At 38.5% G+C, this 20358-nt stretch overlaps 2 protein-coding genes across 12 annotated transcripts in view; one reads left to right on the forward strand and one right to left on the reverse strand.

Moving 5' to 3' along the window:
- RHBDD1 (rhomboid domain containing 1) overlaps positions 1–3699 on the forward strand; it is a 73498-nt gene extending 69799 nt beyond the window's left edge. For all 11 annotated transcript variants that reach the window (XM_068953749.1, XM_068953756.1, XM_068953758.1 and 8 more), the window contains one exon: positions 1851–3699. In XM_068953749.1, the coding sequence (XP_068809850.1) occupies positions 1851–1966 (116 nt within the window). In that variant the 3' untranslated portion in view covers positions 1967–3699. The remainder of the gene's footprint in view (positions 1–1850) is intronic.
- An 8273-nt stretch (positions 3700–11972) lies between these two features.
- The window catches only part of COL4A4 (collagen type IV alpha 4 chain), an 81006-nt gene continuing 72620 nt past the window's right edge, over positions 11973–20358 (reverse strand). The window contains exons 45-48 of the mRNA XM_068954149.1: positions 19080–19196; positions 17856–18044; positions 16516–16802; positions 11973–15809 (exon numbers count right to left, since the gene is read on the reverse strand). Of these exons, the coding sequence (XP_068810250.1) occupies positions 15546–15809; positions 16516–16802; positions 17856–18044; positions 19080–19196 (857 nt within the window). The 3' untranslated portion in view covers positions 11973–15545. The remainder of the gene's footprint in view (positions 15810–16515; positions 16803–17855; positions 18045–19079; positions 19197–20358) is intronic.

Here is a 20358-nt window from a genome sequence, read left to right on the forward strand (position 1 = left end):
AAGCCTTTAATCTTTAATTTTTGCTGAAATGTTGAAAAGATTGTGTCCTTTTCTTGCATAGGAAGTAGTTATGGACCAATTACTATTTCTGTATACCACAGCTTATAAATATTTTCCCTAGTTAAGTGTGTTATTTTACTAACATTTCTGTTGTATTTTTAAAAAGTTAGGGAATTATTTTGGGTAAGAGGATGATTTAAATAGGTACATAAATATATAAATACATATATTCAAACCCTCACATTCAGATAGCTCTTTGTTCTTCATATTTTTTGTATTTACAAAAATGTACAAATACATCTTTCCTTGGAGATCACTATAAAGCTTTTCAAAATACCTTGTAAGTCTTTTTTTTCTGGGTCAAGATATAAAGGAGTAATTTTTTTTTAACACCTCTTTCTACTTTGCTTACGTTTGATGAACTTACTAGGCATCTTACTATGACATGCTATTCTGCAATGGAAAAGTATGCATACAGGTAGGTTACAGGGTTTCGTGTAATTGTCACACAGTGACATAGCATTTTCAGAGGTCAAGGAACAACTTGCACACGTTTTCAGTTTTGTATCTAGCAAGTTGAGACAGGGACAAAGTGAAGATAAAATATTAAAATGCACATTAAATTCACTTTCTGCATGCTAATATGAATTTGAAAAATCCTCTTAAAAAGTGCATCTCATTTGATAACTACTCATGTTAACGTTGCCACCTACCGGTGTTTGAGCAGCTAGTTGTCTCTGGCAGCATTTTCCAAGAGTATAAGCTCTAGGCAAGTAAAGACAAAAAATTCTGTAAGCAAGTTCTAATATTTTCACTAAATCATACATATGTTAGTGAGTACTCTACAAATTAAAATCCTCTTGGAGCAGATATTTGCAAGCTGGACTTTCCTGACTGTGTAACATAAATAGGCTTTGTGTGTTCAATGCAATTTCTGATACAGGATACAGCTGTAATTAAAGGCCATCTTGAAAATGAACTTAATAGTACGATACTTGCTTTTGATTTTCCATATTCATATTGCTAATTTAAATGAGATCCTGAGATGAATGTTTAAGAAATGCAGAATATTACAAAGGCTGTTGTGTTATCTTTAAAGCTAATTTGTTTATCCTTAATACTGTACATAAGCTCAGAAGGCAGTCTCTCATTTTTGTCTCCCAGAGCCCCCAGGATATAGGAGGTTGAGGTTGTGTATAACCACAAGCTATTAATCTTTTCTTTGCTCTGTGCCTTAAAATGTGAATTCTGAACAATTGCTGGAATAGTTTGTTCTTTTTCTCCCTCGCAGTACCAGGACGGAGTACCCATGACAGAGAACCTTCAGCCTTGCTGCGTACTATTTCTGCTCAGATTAATTTATTTAGTTTCTCTCCAGCTGAACTGCCATGTGTAGTTTATTTCTTAATTGCTTGCTGCCAACTAAAAAAGGGAATCTTATGTACATGTAGTATGGGTCACCGCATGTTGGGCAGCAATACTAACAGCAAATACAAAAGCTTATTTTGCCAGGAGTAACTACTGAGGACATCTAAAAAGTTTTAACAGTTTGGAGTTGGCTATATGAAGTAGGAATCGTGAAAAATGTGAACTTCTAGCGAAATATGTGCTTTGATTTTTTTGCTTGTTTTGGTTTTTTCTTGGGGAGGGAGAGGTTAGGGTGTTTTTTGTTTGCTTTTTGTTTTTGTGAGAGCAGTTGCTGTAAATGGTGATTGTCCTAAACCATTGGAATTAGAAACATTCAACTCCCTGTTAGCTTCTGTGATAGCACATTTTGGATTACAGCCTACACATGAATTTTGCCCATATTGCAGAACAAAATAACAGTTGTTTTTCATTGTGTCTTGTAGACTTTGGAGCAGCACGTCAGAGTGTGCAGCGACCCTCTGGTTTTTGGCATCCACCTGAGCAGCATTCAGAAGAGGAAATGAGAAGGCAAAGGCTGCGTAGGTTTGAGAGACGATGAAATTGGCAGGTGTTGATGTGAATTGCAAAGTGCCATTGAGAATTGCCAAAATATTTGTAGGTTTATTAATTTGTAATCTTTCTTTCCAATGTTTATACTACTAGTTGCAAAATTGCAAAATATGCAGAGGTTTTAGAGAGGTCAGGCTCAACTGGAACTTGCATCAGATGCATGAGATAGGAGGAATCAAACTGTGATCTTTGGCAGTTCTCAGTCTTGATATACCTCAAACGTGGAAGAAGGTGGATAGGTGGACTACTGGTTTTACACTCGCTCACACACTCGCTCACTTGCGTGTGCATGCTGACGCGCGCTCTCTCGTGCTCTCTCTCTTTTGGGTAGCTGCAAGAATTCCTTGGCTTTGTGACTGCTTATATTGTCAGTCAACAGGTTTTCTTCATCTATCACAGGCAAAAAAAAAATTATGTTTTTCTTTATAGTTTTAAACTATGTAAATCTTACTTGCAGACTTTTCTCTGTTTATGCTTGATGACTGACTACTTTGAGATTGGCATGTAAAATGTCATATTAAAAAATTGCGTTGATAGCAGTCTATAGGCTTAAGGTTTCTAGCAGAGTCTTATAAGCGCTGTAAAAAGTTGTTACAGCTATTGTTATCCTAAGAAGTTATTTAATACAAACTTGAGTGTTGCAGTCTTCCTTAAACCCTGTCATTTTTGTCTAGGGGTTGTGTGTGATAAAGCTGAGTTGTGACTACTTATAATTTCCTAAAGTCAATCTTAATATTTATGTTTTAAATCCAAAAATGCTTTCCTTTATGGAGTTAAAGTAACTTGTTCTTAGGACTTCTGTGGAAAGGGAGATGGATATGCCATGCAAAGAATATATTTATTTAGTGATGTGTACTTTTTGAAAGCATCTATTTCCCTTTCTTAAAAGGCTATATATCCTGCAGGCTGTGGAAATCGTATCATGTATATGTTGTTCATGCAGCTTTAGAAATTTTCCTATTTCTCTGTATGTATTTCATTTGAGGTCCACTTGGAGCTGTAAGAGTTAGCAGACTTGTGGAGATCTTGCCTAAATATAGGGTGCCTTGAATTCTCTATTTTCTAGAAAGCATTTCTTTATGTACCCAACTCGAGAGTAGTTGATCAGGAGACCAGAGAGCACAGCTGTCCCTTTGGACTGGCCCTCCACTTGCTGCTTGTGAAGCAATGGCTGTCCTGCGCGTGGTCCTGCGCGTGGCACCAGTGCCAGCCAGGCCCTCTGCACCTGGTCTCCGCGGAGGATGCTCTCAGGCTGTCTTTCAGTTAAGCTCATAAGTACAAAACCACAGTTTGCAAACACATCTACCCATTTAGTAACATTAACTAACACTGAATGTTTTTTGTTCCAGTATCATTTTGAAAAGTTATTCTTTACTCAAACTTTTTTTGCAATGGGAGAAATTCTCCTGAAATTGGGGACACTCCTATAACTACTTTCAGTCCTGAAGAGGAGTGATTGCGCAAGAAGAATTTGATTATTGTCTTTTGGCACAGAACTGCTGGACTCTTCAGCACTGACTTGGTAGAATGAACAATTTAATGTTTTCTTTTCAGGGTCATGTGATCACTGGTCTGTGCTTTATAAAGTCTTGAAACCTCTACCTCTATACCAATTATATTTTGAATTTAAAATCATAGCGCTGTATTTTTCATACAGAAAAATCCTGCAAGTAAATTCTTGAGTATGTTGTTAAATAAAGTACATCTTCTGGTTTTCATTAATGTGTGTAGGGAACCTTTTGTTTGCTGAAAAACGCCAGGGTTGTTCTCTCTTCTGTGCCATTATCACTTTCACTATCTATTCTTCTTACACTACTTGTTGATTGCAGGCCCGGAAGCAGCACGGTGTGGTTATGCCAGGTGTGTGACTTTCAAGGTCCTGAGAGTCAAAAGACAGGACTATAATGTGATTTTGGATGTACTTATTAAGGGAGTGTAAGAACACTGCTAGTATTACACACAATACTTTCTGCCAGATTCTAAGGCACTTAGTACATACACACTGGTAACGTTTGTTATCTTCTGTCTCTGTTGTTTTCTAATATATGCAGTAGTCCTAGAATAAAGCAGCAGCTACACCCTTATCTTCTGGTAGGTCAATTTATCTAATTTCTTACAACTTCTGAAATTATATATTGGGGAAAAAAAAAGGCTTTGAATGTTTTGCTCAATGCATAATAACATGTAAATGAGGAAGGAATAGTGTTGGTTCCTCAAACTAATCTTAGCGCTCTGCTGGAAAGTTTCAATGTAACTTACCTGTCTTAAACTCCATTATCTTAATTATTTAAAGGCATTGGATTAGTCAGTAGTCAACTGAAAAAAGGATAATTAAGCGAAACTAAGAACATGATTGCAATTTTAAAACCACTTGCGTAGTTTTGTAAAGTAAAGTTAGAAATATCAACAATATCAATATCAAATGTGGAACGGCACAAAGTTGCTCATACTTATATTCGTAAAAAGGAAAGAGCTCCTTGTTAGGATATATCTTATATGAAGAGTCTATTTTGGTCTCCCTCTTTATTCTTATTTTGTCAAGCACTTGCCATTAAATATTTTTAAAAATTGTCAGTAATATAGTTGTTTAGCTGTTTTCACTTTTTCCGTATATGAAATTGAAATAAATATTTTTTTACACTTCAAACTGTCTGGTTTTCATTATAGTAATTAATAAAACATGTATTTTAAATTACAGTGCTAACCACAATAGTGTTAGAAATGAAGACTTGTAATACTATGGGGGCAGATAACTTATGCTGGGCCTAATTTTGCCCCTGTTGAATTTTGTGGAAGTTCTGTGATTGAGTTATTGGGAAGAGCTTCCAGTATTTATAGTATCTTGGAAAATTTATTAACAGAATGAGTCTTTAGTAGGCTTTTACCCTGTGCTTTCCGTACAGAATATGGATGCTTCCTTTAAATCCACCTCCCTCCCCCACCTGTTTGGGTTTCAGAGCCCTGACGATGGTAGATGTAAGTCACAGATGAATTTCTAACGTATGCTCTGTTCCACTTTATCTCTTCAGGGACAAAAATTCAGGGCGTTTTACGTAAATTGATATTCCACACTGAATATTCTCTGACCCTGTTTAGTGACTGAGTTACTCTACATAAAATAAGGATTCTTCAAGGAAAAGAAAGAAAAAAAAGTAGTAGTCTTGTATAGTTCTGTATAAAACATTTCACATCTGAAATGTGATTCCTTTTTCTCGGGAGCTGTGATATCTTGTGAACCTTAGCACTTCCTCTGAACGTTGTGATCAGGTACCGTGTAAGAAATTCCACATCCCTAATTAACCCTAATCAGCAAACTTGTTAACAAGCCCAATTCTTGAGGCTTGAGAGTTGAATGACCTAACATTTACTGCTAATATACGTGGGTTTCTTTCAGTCCAGAATTAAGATGTGATGAAAGAGCAATGTGTTTAATTCTTAAAATTCTTTCCCCTCTTCTATTTTCTCTTTAAGCACAGGCAAATTATATATTCATATGTATTTTTTTTTCCTGGGGATGCAGTCTCCTCAGGAGAAAAATGCCTTAAAAAAAACAGAGAAAATGGTGATTATACATGTTCCATACTACAGCAGGAGAGATTGTGCTAGATGAGCGTATATGGAAATAATGTTCTCAGTACAGGCTATAAATGAGATCCGAATTTGACCTGCCATCCTTAAACCTCGACTGATATCTTGGTGCTAGGGAGAAGTGTTGGGAGGGAGAGCATGTTGATTCTCATGTACCAGCTTCCTCTCGAGAGAAGTCATTCTGCCTGAAACTTTGTTTTCCATGGCTCCTTTCAAACAAGATTTGCTCTTTGGTGAAAATCAGAAAAAGACATGTATTTATTTATTTTTTAGTTTGATTAGTGTCCCCTTGCTTATTTTTCACATGTACCAAGAGCTCCGGTGGTGTAAAGGGTGTAATAGGAGACAGTGAAGAGACTGGCCAGTTTAGAAAATGTTTGTATTTGGTTTTTATTATGTTTCCTTTGCAGCTGAAAGGGAGAACTTCAAGCTCTCATTAGGTATGGTTTCTCATACCATGTATGCAGGTAAGGAAAAAAGAGCCTGAATACTGGCTCATTAAAGTAGTGATACATATAAAAGTCCCTGGGATGACGATATATCTGTGGAAAAAAGAAGATTCATATTAAAGCAGATGTTGCTAGGAGATGGTTTTGTTTAGGTTGAATAAAGTCCCAGTTTTGGTAGCTTTTATGCTTAAAAAAAAAAAAAAAGAGGAAAGAGTATAGCTGTTAGAAGCAAAGTCTTCACATCGCAGTCTTTGTGGCAGATGGCTTAGTTTTATTTTATATAATTAAGGAGCTTGAATTGGAGATGATAGACCAAAGCCGCGTGTGCATGGTTAGTTCAGTCATCCTGATCAAATGAAAACAGAAAGAATTGCCTCTTCTCCTATGTATTAACTACACGATTGGAAATGCTTGCAGGACAAAAGCAACTTTTTCTGTGTATCTGAAGATAGTGCAGCAAATGCGAATGAAATTTAAATGAAGGACTTGAAAAATAGGGTAAGTACCACTGTTTGACTTCTCTGTTTTTGTGACGTGACAGGGAATGGGCATTTCTGATTGCATGACTGGTGAAGCGTAACAATTTTTTTTTTAAATACTCCAAATGGCAAAGCATGAATCACGCTTGAACCAAAAGCGGCTGGCGCACACACCAGTGCTTCTGTGCTGTGGCTCCTGAAAGGCGTGCGCGGAGGGGAGGAACAGAATGGCACTGTGGTGCCACTGTATGGCACTAACTGTTCCCTGCACTTAAACTGCCCGAGTTGTAGCAACAATGCCCAACGCACAGAGAAGGACAAAGCCTGCTGAAGTCGAGCTTTTTTTTTCCCCCCTTGATTTCACTGACTTTTAGAGGATGCTTTTGGTTAAAGTTGTGAGAAAAACCTGATATGAGGCTTTTTTTCACAGAACACATCATTTTCTTTAGAAAAACACTTTTTTTTTTCAAAGTACCGTGAAAATTTACTCATTTAAGAAGGTGAATAGTATTTCCATGACAGTCTAAGTACCTGCTGTGGGAGTTGCTATGGTAACTGTGCATTTATCATGACAGCAGAGTAAATTGGCACATGAAAGCAGAATACATCGTCAGTGAACAAATAATTGTTGCCCTGAGGCTGCACTAATGTATTCACCTTTGGTTATTGAAGCATTTTCTGCTTTATTCTACATTAAAATAAAATCCGATTGGTAATTTGTTATCTTGCTTGTTCTGAGATTGCAGAGGGTAAGCAAATATTGAGACTGTTTTCAACTTTTAGTTGTAGAACTGTGTCTAAAGGAAAGTTAATCTTTTGAGGGTCTAAATCTTGTAATGCTTACTCATATCCAGTTACTTTTTCAGCGGCTAAGAAGATTGCAGAAAGACAGTTTGCCATGCAAATTTGAATAGCTTGGATTTTTTTTCCCCATTTGTCTGCATGCTCAGAGCAAAGGAATTGGGTTGGTTTCCATTATCAAAAAACCAGATGTTTATAGAAATGAGCAGTCTGCTGCTACATGAGAGCAGTGATAAGTTCATCTGTTGTCCATTGACAGGAAGAAATCAGCCTGATTTGCAGCAAAGCAAATATAAGAAAGGGTTTTTAACCATGTAGATAGTGAACCATTAAAATGGGTTAAGGATGTTCTGGAATTTCCTCCATTAGTCTTTTAAGAGCAGGTTAGACAAATATCTGTTACAGGCTGTTCGCTGTTTAGTTGCTGTTGCCTTGGTGGAGAGTTTTAGGTTGGGTTCGGTTCTTCAGTGCATTTCTCTGTTCTTTACAGGGATCATTTAAAAGCTATCAGTGGATGGTACGCTTCTGTGAAGCCAGTGACTTTTGTAGTATTTTCCTTGCCCATGCAAGAAATTAAGGAACATCCCTTAAATCTGTACAATACTAACGAGTATGAAATGATCTCTTTGACTATTTTTCTTTTAATTGTATTTTAAAGTAAGTGTACATGTGCAGTTCTGCATCTGAGGATGCTTTTGTGTATTCTGTTGGCTAAAGAACAGGTGAATCATGTTATTAAGGAGCCAAATTCAACCACAGTGTAAGCAGTGTAATTCAATTGCTGTCAGTAAGAGTCCTTTCATTTGCATCAGTATGAAACGTAATTCAGCAACTTCCAAAAACAGTTTTGAAATAGTTGATGTACAAGGGTCAAACTTCCCCTTGTCGTACTGTGCAGCATTAAAAAACAAAAACAAAAAAGTGTTTGTCAGAGTGACCTTGATTCTGGAAAACTTCTCCTGTTCAAAACAGCATTTAAGTGTATGCTTATGTAAACATATATGCTTTCCTGTACTGGGGCCAGGGACATTACGGCCATGTGTATATTACAATATAGGAATCAACACAAAAGTTTAGCTGCTATTTTCAGCTGAGGCATTTTACTGTATTAAGAATATGTTATTTGTCTCTTTTTCTCTGCTATATGTGTCTACGAACCTGACATACACACGGAGTTGTCAGCATATAGAAATATATTTTTAAACTGGATTATATAATTGAAACCAGTCGGACAGAGGATAAATGATACTGATGCATTTCATTTTGAACATATTGTAAGGATAAAACATTTCTATAGGCAGAGTATGTACAAATTTCAGTTTCTGCACTTCATCTTTAGGAAGCACGCATTGTATATGCAGAGATATACTCAACTCTTTATGACCAAAAGTTATGCAATATTGGTACCACTTCTTGCATGTATTTCACTTTTTACATGCATTTTAAATGTTTAAGCACAATAAAATTAAAGCATTTGAAAGTACTTAAAATACTTAAAAAGTTTTTTAAAATACAGTATGCAAAAATTTCTAATGAACTAAAGCTGCAGCTGCCTCAGAGGAGCCATTTGTATTGTAGATTGCTTCAATTCCTATCAGAATTTAATTGTTTTCTACCTGTGAGAAACTTTAATCTCGTCTTTAATGAAAAGACACCTCTGTCTTCATCATGCAAAACTGTGTAGGTGGGACATACAGTGTCTGTGTAATACAAGGGTGATATTTGTCATCAGTGCATGGAAGACTAAATTCTGCAAAAGATCTTGCTTTTCTGTGTAGCAGAGCTTTGTTTTACCAAGCTGAACATGAGGTAGTTTTGGGGCGTACGTACTTTATTCCAAATCTTTTTATAAACTACTAAGAAGTACACAGCGGTTGTTCTCTGCCTTGCAGCCCTGACTGAGAGAGTTTACATTTATTAGTAAGGTTGTACCTTGCTATGTATCTCTTTCTTTAGAAATTAGTTAGCGTTTTCTGTCTGCAGTGTTTTGCATTTCTGTTTCACTAAACCTGTGGAAATCATTACAAATGTAGAATTTCAAATACCATGATGCTCAAGCCTGACTTCTTCTGAGTAGTAGTCAAGCAGCGTGTGGTGGCTGAGAAGGTGAGGCTTGCTCCGCGGTATTTTTAGATGCTAAAGGCTGTCTGTATTGAGGAATTGTGTTTAATATACTAATTCTAAAACGATAAGTGTAGAACTGTTTTGGACTTTACCCTTTTCTTATCAAATAGCACCTCTAGTTGAACTTCTAATAACTTCTGGTGCGTCTAGATGACATGGTTAGAAAAGGGGAAAGTTGAAGTACGAATGTAGAGTAGTATCTGTTTGAATGGTGGTAGTGATCTTTCTTCCAACTGGCTATTTTTCCAGCTGGGTAAGGTGGGCAGAAATGTAAGTTCTGCCTTGTTTTTAAATGCTAATTTTTGAATAGGATCCAGTCATGAAATAGATCCCTGTTTTGATGAAGTAATTGCTTTATCTGCTGGAAGTGTTTATCAGAGAAATTGTTGTCAGAAAGTTTTATCCTCTCAGAGTTGAGGCAGATCATTTCTGTCCTTGTCTGGCTGGTCCCATTCAGAACTTGCCTTTGTGCAATCCTTTTTGTTGCAAACGACTGTTTTCCCCTTCACTGAGTGGTCTCCCTATTGGTCTTGAATATTTCTGCTTGCCCAGTCAATTTTAGAGAGTATGTAAAGCATTAAAACAAAGGTCCTCATAGTTGCAGCCTTTTCTGAAGTAGGACACATTGAAATCAATCGAGTTATTTAAGGATTGCTTCCATAAGACTTGACAGGGCCAGGCTTCAGTCTGTAACGTGATCTCACTTACAGTGGTCAGTTTGGAACAGCAGAAAGGAAGTTGCCCATATGGAGGTAGTTTGTCTCCTGAGCGTGGATCTTGGCAATACTTCAAGAACTGATTAGGGTTGATGTGGTCTTACATGCTGCACTAGAGATCCTGCATAGTCACTGTAGACTGGCAACCCAGAGCTATATATTGAGTGATGAAGGCATGATGTCAGATCAAACTCAGTTTTTCCTCAGCTAACACTGTGCTCGAGAACTTTAGGGGAATTTTTTTTCAACAAAACAAACTGAAGCTTGGGTTGGTGGATGAGAGGCATGCCCATTAAGTTGTACCACTCATGCTGTTTTTTTCAAATTTGCCTTAAATATAGGCAGAAATTGCGTGGACTACGGGAGTCTTACATTGTTTGACTGGTTAGTGTATTTTTTGTGTTTCTCTGGCGGTTATGAACAAGTCAAAATAGAAAAGAGTTGCTCTGATTAAGAGTTTACCCTGGACGAACTCCCAGAACAGTTTTGTTTAATTTTGTTGTGCATAACAACGCAGTTCTCAGAATGAGTCTTTAAGCAGTTTTCTGATCTGAGAATATTCCTCTATTACTGCATTCCCTTTAACTGGCAGGCTGATGAGGCTTAATCTGCTGTTGCTGCCGTTTGCCAGTAAACTCTCAGCAAGGTTTTGCAGGAGGGAAGACAGCTGTGCCCCAGTGGCCAGTCCTGGTCCACATGAGTCTTGTCCCCAAGATCAGATTCTGGCGCGTTACTGGCACTTTCACACATCCACAGTTAAACTACTGAATTCAGCAGGACTTTACATAAGCATGCACCTGTTTGGGGGACTTTGGGAGGTTTTTTTGTTTGTTTGTTGTTGTTGTTGTTTTTAACAGCAGGCCAGGGCTTAGGCTATGCAGCATTTTTCTTTCACTATTATCCTTCGGAAATCCCGATGGGGAGAGATGCGAAGGAGGGAGAATGAGAGTATGACAACTGCCCTGAGGATGTGCCATGAGTTAGAAGCAAGTGTCTTCTCTGCTTCATAGGCACACAGATGCCATCGTTTGCTAGGGTGATCAGAAAGAAGCTTCCCTCACTATAAATCCTAGGTTTTGAATTTAATTCCGGGGTACTTAGTTCATCTTGAACTGTTTTAATGTCAATGACCTCCGAATGTAGCCAGCATATATTTGTCTATGTTGCTGTTAAGAATTTGCCTGCTGTATAGGATAAAATTCACTTCTATGCTAGGCTTACACAAGATCCAGAGCTCTTGAATGCAATAGTCGGGTTATCTGAACCATAAGGACTAGCACAAGGCCATTGCCTTTAGGCGTATTTGAACTCTTATAAGCAGTTCAGCTATTCCTTTTTACACATAATTTCATAATTAGGTCCCATGTGAATAATATACCTAATTATTTTCTGCTTACAGTCACAGGACAAGTGATTAGAGAATTAAAGCACATGTTGCTTTATAATTTGGTCTATGTCTTATTTGCTTTATAATATTAAGCAATTTCCCTGCAATTTCTTTTTGAGTTAGCGCAGTGTTTCTGATAGATTCACCTGAAGCATGAAACAGGAACTTACATACCTATTACATATTCCAAGCTATCAATGATACCTTAAAAATATCTCCTATATAGTATGTTTTTATGAACCAGAGTAAACCCTAACTGGCACAGGTGCAAAAACTGTGTATCAAAATAACAAAAAAAAAAAAAAAGATTGTTTTCCAAATGTTTAAAAGCAAACAAGTGCAAGATGATGGAGTCCCAAGAAATGGCTTCAGATTATTAGATCTTTGTTTCTTTGTTGACTTTCACAGGTGCTTGAAGATTTTTTCTGTGCACTTGTTAAATGAATACAAATTCAACTCCAAAATCCCATTTTATTCCACATTAAATAATATGAGACAAATCTTCATTGAGACAAATCTTTTAGTGACAGAGTCTGTAAGGATATCATCATTATTTACCTACGTGCTCATAATGTAGTTAGTTCTAAGAGCCTCAGCGCTGCTGTCTTAGGCACTGCAAATATTCTCAGAAGAGCAACTGCCTTTATCCAAAGGGGGCCTGTAACCAAAACCGGGAAAGAGACTGCAAATGATAACAGAGAAGCTAGTGAGCACTATTAGGAAAATGTCATTTATGAAACCTTAATGAGGAATTCTCAAAATCCACTGAGGAAACAGGGACGTCACCTGAAGAAAATGGAGTGTGCAACTTCTACTGAACACAAGCTGAACCAATTGTGTTTTAGAAAATACCAGCTGTGGCCTTTCTGGAAATAGATTTTGCACAGCTTACGGAGTAGGTAACTAAGGCATGGTGCTCCCCTTTACATGCTGCTTCCTTCCCCCAGGAATATGCTCTGCACCTTGGAGAGTCGAGACCTCATATTTAACTTACTCAAAACTCACCATGACCAGAAAGCCGCAGTCTCTTGTGCATGTGGGATGCTGTCTGGGGCGGAATGAGGTTAAATTCTTTCACGCAAAGATTAATCCCTCCTCAAAAATTGTGTGACATGCCAGATAAGAAGGAAAGAGCATGCTGCTGTGATCATGATTGCAAGCAGCAGGCTGACTGATGTGCCCTGTAGGTGAGGGCAGCTGGCACCAAAAAGGGAACTGCTGGAGACAGGCAGGGACCCAGCCGTGCCCCCCGAGGACACGCTGGGCTCTTCATTACCATAACGGCTCTTAACTGTTTCCCAGCTGGGAGAGCAGGAGAGTTGAGCACCATGTTAGCACAGCAGATCAGCATGGTTTGGTCGGTTTTGTCAGAAAGAAGTGATGCAGTTTGATGTGTTCATGCTTGACTGGAGTCACCCTCTGCCCGTCCTGAGACTGGACTATCTTTCTTTCCTGCTTTTTGAGTCTCTGAATCTACCTTTCAAATTGACTGATCAGCCTGTTGTACTCATGATAGCTTTACAGGGAGTTTTCCTTAAATTAGGGCTTTCGAATGTGGTTCTCGATCTGCCTGAAAATTCCTTTGCTAGGAGACCTCTTTTTGTGAACACAAATTGAAATTAAGTGTCACAAAAACATTTTATTCTATTCTAGTAAAATATCCCTTATTTAAATGGTAAAAGCAGTGAATTCATCTGCAATCACGTGTTTTTCAGTAGTTTCACTGTGATTTAAATGCACATATACTATTTTTGTTCTTTTATAGCTGAATGAAGTATGTACAGATGTGTTCAGCTTTTTCAAAAGGTAGTGCTGTAGCTTATAGACTTTTAACATTCAGTGCTTTCAGTAATAAAAAGCACATCCAGAGCCATTATTCCATAAGGTGCTGAAAGGTGAAGGTTCACTTTTCTTTGCGGTATATTTACAAATAAACAAAAACGAACAGAATTTATTTGCTTCAGGGTTAGGTCATTATTCAAAGACTTCTTTTATGCATCATGCAGATGAATCCACCCATTTTATCACGATGCTGCTATTTCTTTTTAATTAATATTAGCAACTGCTTTGGATTGGAGCTTTACAATTTAACTGCTCTGAAAAATGAATTGCAAATATAAATATAGCTTTTTAAGGCTTCATTATCTCAGTTAATTTTATTTTCTTGCATAACAATCTGCTCCTCAATGGTTTTGCAACTTTTTTGTTGCTTATGAAAGTTCAATTAACAGTTCTTTCCCAGTCTGGCTCTGCACTGCAATGGTAGAACAGACTTTGATCTTCATTGTTTTTATTATGTGTAAGCATATGTTCTCAATAAAATTACATTTTTCCCCATCCCACAGAAACAGAGCGGGCAAGTTTCTTTAGCTTGGGAAATTCAGCTACAGTGTTTTAAGACTTTTTTATCTCTACTTTAGTAAGGCTTTTTACACTGTCTCCCATAACATCCTCATAGACCAAGGTGATGAAGTACAGGCGAGATAAATGGACAGTGAAGTGGACTGAAAACTGGCTGAACTGCCAGGCTCAGAAGGTTGTGATCAGCAGCACAAAGTCCAGCTGGAGGCCAATCACTAGTGATGTCCCCCAAGGGTTGATACTGTTTAACCTCCTCATTAATGACCTGAATGATGGGACCAAATGCACCCTCAGCAAGTTTGCAGATGATACAAAACTGGGAAGAGTGGCTGATGCATCCCTTAGTTGTTCCACTGTTCAGAGGGACCTCGATAGGCTGGAGAAATGGGAAGAGAAGAACCTCGTGGAGTTTAACAAAGGGAAATGCCAAGGCTTCCACCTAGGGAAGAAGAAACCCATGCAGCACCAGCACATGCTGGGGGATGACTGCCTAGAAAGCAGCTCCATAGAGAAGGATTTGGGATTTCTGATGGATACCAAGTGGACCATGAGCCAGCAATGTGGCGTTTTGGCAAAGAAGGCCAACAGTATCTTGGGCTGCATAAGGAAGAGCATTGCAAGCAGGTCGAGGAGGTGACCGTTCCCCTCTGCTCAGCTCTGGGGAGGCCCCATTTGGAACGCTCGATCCATTGCTGGGATCCCCAGTGCAAGGGGAGACGTGGAGCTACTGGAATGAGTCTAGTGAAGGGCCACACAGATGATGAAGGGACTGCAGCATCTCTCATTTAAGGAAAGGCTGAGAGAGCTGGGACTGTTTAGCCTGGAGAAGAGAAGGCACAGGGGGGAATCAATGTATATAAATGTCTGATAGGAGGGAGTAAAGAAGACTGAGCTGGAGTCTCCTCAGGGGGTGCCAAGTGGTGGGATGACAGGCAACGGGCCCAAATTGAAATACAGACAATTCCATCTGAACAAAAGAAAACACTTCTTCACTGTGAGAGTGGCTGAACAGTGGAACAGGTTGTTGTGGAGTCGCCATCCTTGGAGATATTCAAAACCCAGCTGGACACAGTCCGGGGCAACCTGCTGTAGCTGTCCCTGCTTGAGCAGGGCAGGGTGTTGGGCTAGATGATCTCCAGAGGTCTCTGCCAACTCCAGCTATTCTGTGATTCTGTGAAGGCGTTGTATACTTGCACATCTGTATCTATACATCTTTTAGGAGATAGCTATTTATAACATGCCATATAAACACATACTCCTCCTGTTTTAAAGGCCCCCTTCTAACAGGAAATCTACTGTCTTGCATAATCATGTATGTTTTCCCTGGTATTCCAGAACAACTTAATTCAAGTCTCCAAGCTCTCCCTATTGCCTGCATGTTACAGTAGTGAACTCCAGTATGGCAGACCTTCATTTTTAGGTCTCAGGTTGTTTATGCTAGATTTTACTATCTGTAGATATGTGTACATGGATGGACAAAATTCCATAGATGCATCTTTCAGTCCTGTAGCTCAATACAAACAAAAACAACAGAACTGTAGACTTTCAAATATATTCCAATATCAAATCAAATATATCCCAATATAAAATAATGTTTAAACCTTTAGCACACTGTTCTTCCCTATGCAAGTCTCACTCGAGCTGCTCAGTTTTGTTCCATCTGTTAGCCATGCTTCAGGCATACCTGACATCTACTGATTTTTTTCCTCTGCTCTTGTCCTTCTTTGAGAGTTCCTGACAAAGGGGCTGATGCAAACTGCAATTCGGGCATCACTGTTATTAGCCAGAAACTGTATTCATTAGCAAAAAACTGACATGTTCCCCGCTGACCCTGGCATTCAATGAATGGTGCAGATCTGAAGTCTTCTAGGCAACTTCCGGGCGACATAAGGGACTGTCCGCCTCCCTGATCACCAGATCCAGTGTGCTGGAAAGAAGAACAAAAGAACTCGATAACTGCATGTGAAAAATAGGTAAATGATGTTAACGTGTTTTGGGGCTTTAGTTGCTTCTAGTTGTGCTGTTTTTGGTGATCACAGATTGGAATAAACTTCCTTTGCTGGAGAAAAACTTCAGTAGTTCTTTAACAATTTAATCTCAATAATCTTAATAAATAATATATATTAAAAAGTCTAGAACTAGCTCACTTATTTTTCTTTAGTTATCAAACTGAAGCAAAGAGTAATCCAGGTGGATGCTAAGTGATGTTGTTAGCTAAGCTTGCTTCAGATGTGACTGGAGGACAGCATTAAAAAGACCAGGACCTCTAATTCCCCAAAATGCATCTTTGCACATCAAAATCCCATTGCTCATTAAAGAGCAGCAAGCAAAATCTGTGTAATTTTAAGAATCACATGTAACTTAGGGCTATGACTTGAGTATACACAGCTACAGATGGGCTCTGTAACTTGGAATTGATCCTTTTTTCTTTTTTGTGGATTTTCTTTTGTACTGTTTGAACATTTGAGTTTACTTTTCAGAACTAAAATCTTTGAACCTCTAAAACACAAAAGGTGTATGAAAGAAATTTATATATAGATATATACATATATATATGTATATGTGTGTGTGTGCGTATATATATATATAAATATATATATATATAAAATATGCTCATATGCACGGATTCTTACCATCAAAAAAGAATATCCTATCCAAAGACTTCTCCAGTTCAGTGGGCAGGGAGGAATTGACTGATCTTGGCTATGAACAGCTACAGCTTGGGCTGGGGCCTCACATACAGCACATCTGCTTATATATGGTTGTATTTCCTCTTCAGCGAGTGGCATCATTGGTAAAGGAGCAGCACTTGACAACCAGTAAGACTTATCGTTTCGACTGGCATAGTAACAAACTTGGTTGATATTACAGTAAGCAAAGGGCATGGTATTAAATATAGGAAGACAAGATCCTGCCAGACCTGAAAATAATAACAAATGATGAAAATTATTCCACTTTTTTCCGGGTAAGTTCAAAGCGGTATTTTGGCCAATGTTGTCGCAAAACTGTATGGCTTAACAGATGCCACATAATTCACAAATCTTAAATCTCCCACCATCTTGTTGCCAAAATGGCTTGTAATATTGTAAACAGAAACTTTCTTTTTACTAATCGACATCTTCCTTTGACCAATAACATTTCAGGATGTCACAATCCAGTATTTAAACATGATGTAGTTTGTCACCATAGGAAACAGTTATGATAACAAATTTCTTAACTGTGACAACACTGAAAAATAAATTAGGCAAGAGGTGGCAGCTGGCTAAAAAGGAGATTAGCTATTTACAAACTCTCTAGGAGCAGTGAGAAACCAAATGCCAACGTTGGTAAAATAGATAATTTTTGTAAAGTATGACAAGCCGTTGCTACCAATGAATTAAGATGAAATCTCAGCAGCTGTTCTGTTGCCTTCCAGAAAGGTTTCACAGACTCTCAAACTGCAGTAAAAGGACTGAGAGATTTCACAGAGCCAGTCCTCCAAATTCTCATCAGCCGGACATCAGCAGGAATTAAGGAGTGGCTAGTGCATATGTCAGATTCAAGTTCGTCTCCCAGAATTGAGTTTGAAACAGTGTCATGATGACCATTTAGATAACGTAATCATTGAAAATATGTTCTGCCTGGAACATTGTGCTTGATGTTATTTCTGTAATGCCCCCAAACCTTACTGTCTGCTGTAAAGACATAACACTCCTATACAAAAGACAGTTTTGCTTATCACAGATAATATTCCCTTCTAGTAATAAGAAAGCATCTAGAGTAGCCTGGGTAAGGAAAAGGCCCGCAAAAAAAGAACGCGGATTGGTCACAGGGAACAAGGATTTTATTTTATTTGACTCTTGAGTCTGCAGAAGGTAAGTAATTGATGATGATTCTTAAAAACATGCTCCATTGCACTTGTCTTTTATTGCATATAGAACACGTCACATTAGATCTTAACTAGAGAGTGACTGTCGCGTAGTGTAATACATACCGAGATCTTGATTATGAGCTTTCTCTTGTCCTTCCAGGTACAGCAGGCTATAGCCAGTCCATAATTTTGGCATCCCCTGCGGACAGAGCGGTTCTCTGTCTGACTGACTGTGAAGAACGAGCAAGAACCCACTTGCAGATCTAATTTGAGGGCCTGGTGGTCCTGGGATACCAGTTTGGCCAGGTGGACCTTATACATAGGAGAAAAGGTAGAACAATTTTGCTTGCGTGAACGCTTAACCAGTGGGAGTTTTTATCTTTTACTTTATTCTAGTGTTCAGTAAGGGGTTCTTGACTGAATACAATACAACTTCACATGGGCAGTAAAGGTAGCAGAAGACTCATGTTATCCTCGTTATTGGAGAAAATTGAAGTAAATTGCCGCTGAATGCTTTGACAGTTGGCTTTTCTAGTTTTGCCTCTGTCCTGTGCTGGATGGATATCTGCATGAAGAAATGAACTTAAGTGGGCAATAATGTTATGGACTTGCTCACTAGGATAATATTGCTGTCTGGACTGGATTTGAATCCCTGAAGTAACAGTCAATGCCCTTTCTTCACATATGTATTACATTAATAATTTATTAAACAGCACTTGCACCTGAAATACAATTTTAATTACTCACAGACAGCTGCACCATTAGACCTGACTCAGAAATGCTTACCTATTGATAGTCAGAGTGTAAACATGTATGCTTGATTGGTTTTCTGGTTAATAGTGGATGCTGAGATTTTTCTTGAGTTGGGGCCTTTTTATGTGTTATCATTTATGAGTGTCACTACCAGTGCTTGAGCTGAGCGGGAAAAAGAAGTGGTATGGTATCTCAGGCCAGAAATAGGCATATCCTGGTTTGAACTGGGGGAGCAGAGAGAAAACGTAGCCTGTACGTCGTCTCACACATCTCCCCGCAGAGTCATGTGACTGGTTGTTGCATGAATAGCACTGATGGGGAAACAAACTCCCATCTCCCTGGCCTTGTAGGCTTCCCTCTCCTGCTAAGCTTTGGTTTAGCGATACACAAATACAGTGCCCCTGTCAGTCTATTCTACTGCTTTTGTTTGAGCTTTGGAGCAGCAACTCTTGTTGAGCTCCTTGAAAGTTTTCTGAATTGGAACCACCACTACCCAAAAGCATCAGTAAGTTTATCTTCAAAATGAAGAAATCGCAGTATCTACTTATCCCAAGCCACGGTCGTAAACAGGCAGGAAAAAACAGGTATTCTTACCTTGTGGGCCAGTGTATCCTTGTTCTCCTATATTCCCTTGGTCACCTGGAGGTCCAGGTGGCCCAGGTAAGCCATCTTGACCTGGCAGGCCACGTGACCCTTCTTCACCTTTTCTTCCTAGATAAATAAATAAAAAATGCACTTTTCCTTCATATGGCTGCATTTAACGGTTATATGTTGTCCAAACATACCCAGCATGCAATGGACCCGTTAGCAGAACTGAGACCACCAAGAAATGAACTTAAGGAACACAAAGGTGCAGCACTATTTTCTGTTGGGAATTCACTTTATAGCTTGTTCTCTTTCATTGTGACTGCAGTGGTAGTTCAGAGGCAGGAGTGCGATAACAGAACAACTGCTGGTAAGGTTTTATGTCCTCTGTCAGGAACTTGTGCGATTTACAATTGAAATCAAACCTCTGACAAACATTATCATGCAATCCTCTTGCAGAGTTGCCATCCGTGTCTACACCCATGCCATGAGTTATAACCTGACCTTCCTGTGAAGTAACGCATGTAATAAGTTATTTACAGAACAGAGAGGGACTACTGAATTGGATTACATCTAGTGGGGAAGGGCAAAGAAATCTTAGACTCTTGATGTTCTCACCTTTTACATATATACTTGTGTGTGTGTGTATATATAAAAAATTTATATATTTATATTTTTTATACATTAGAAGATAATGCTAATGAGGTATGGCATATGTCTTATATACAGGCCATAGATAGCGATGGTTCTGTCCGTTGGCTATGTTTAAGAATATCTGAATTGAACAAAGTTCCACTTATCAGATATTATTGCATTTGGCAGTGGTTTTCCCCTTTTGGTGAAAGAAAATTTGCAGCTGAAACATGTTTCTCTTGCACCTGAGTTGGTTCTCATAAATGGTGTGTGCTTTATTCCTTGCAAACTGTGCTGTTTAGCTTTCAGGCTTGAGTGTTTTTTGAAAAGCTGTCTCACAACATGGAAAACTTCCCCTTATTACTTTTTTAAGTTCATTAAGAAAAATCTAAAACAGTTAAAACACTTTAACAGCTTTTCAGTGTCTGTTGCATAGCTATTTTGCTAAAGTTCAAGTATATGGAAGTTTTAGTAATAAACATCACTTTTGCCAATAAAATCTCCAGGTTTCTCATCTCTCTGTGTAGCTTTCCCAGCAGGGACAAGATTAGATTCTGTTGTGTTAATGAAAGGAAAAAGCATCGTTAAGTGTTTCTTTTGTCAAACCAGTATGAGTATGTATCACTCTACTGTCAGGTTTTACAGAAACTATTTA

The sequence above is a fragment of the Struthio camelus genome, chromosome 9, assembly GCF_040807025.1.
Source record: "Struthio camelus isolate bStrCam1 chromosome 9, bStrCam1.hap1, whole genome shotgun sequence".
NCBI lineage: Eukaryota > Metazoa > Chordata > Aves > Struthioniformes > Struthionidae > Struthio > Struthio camelus.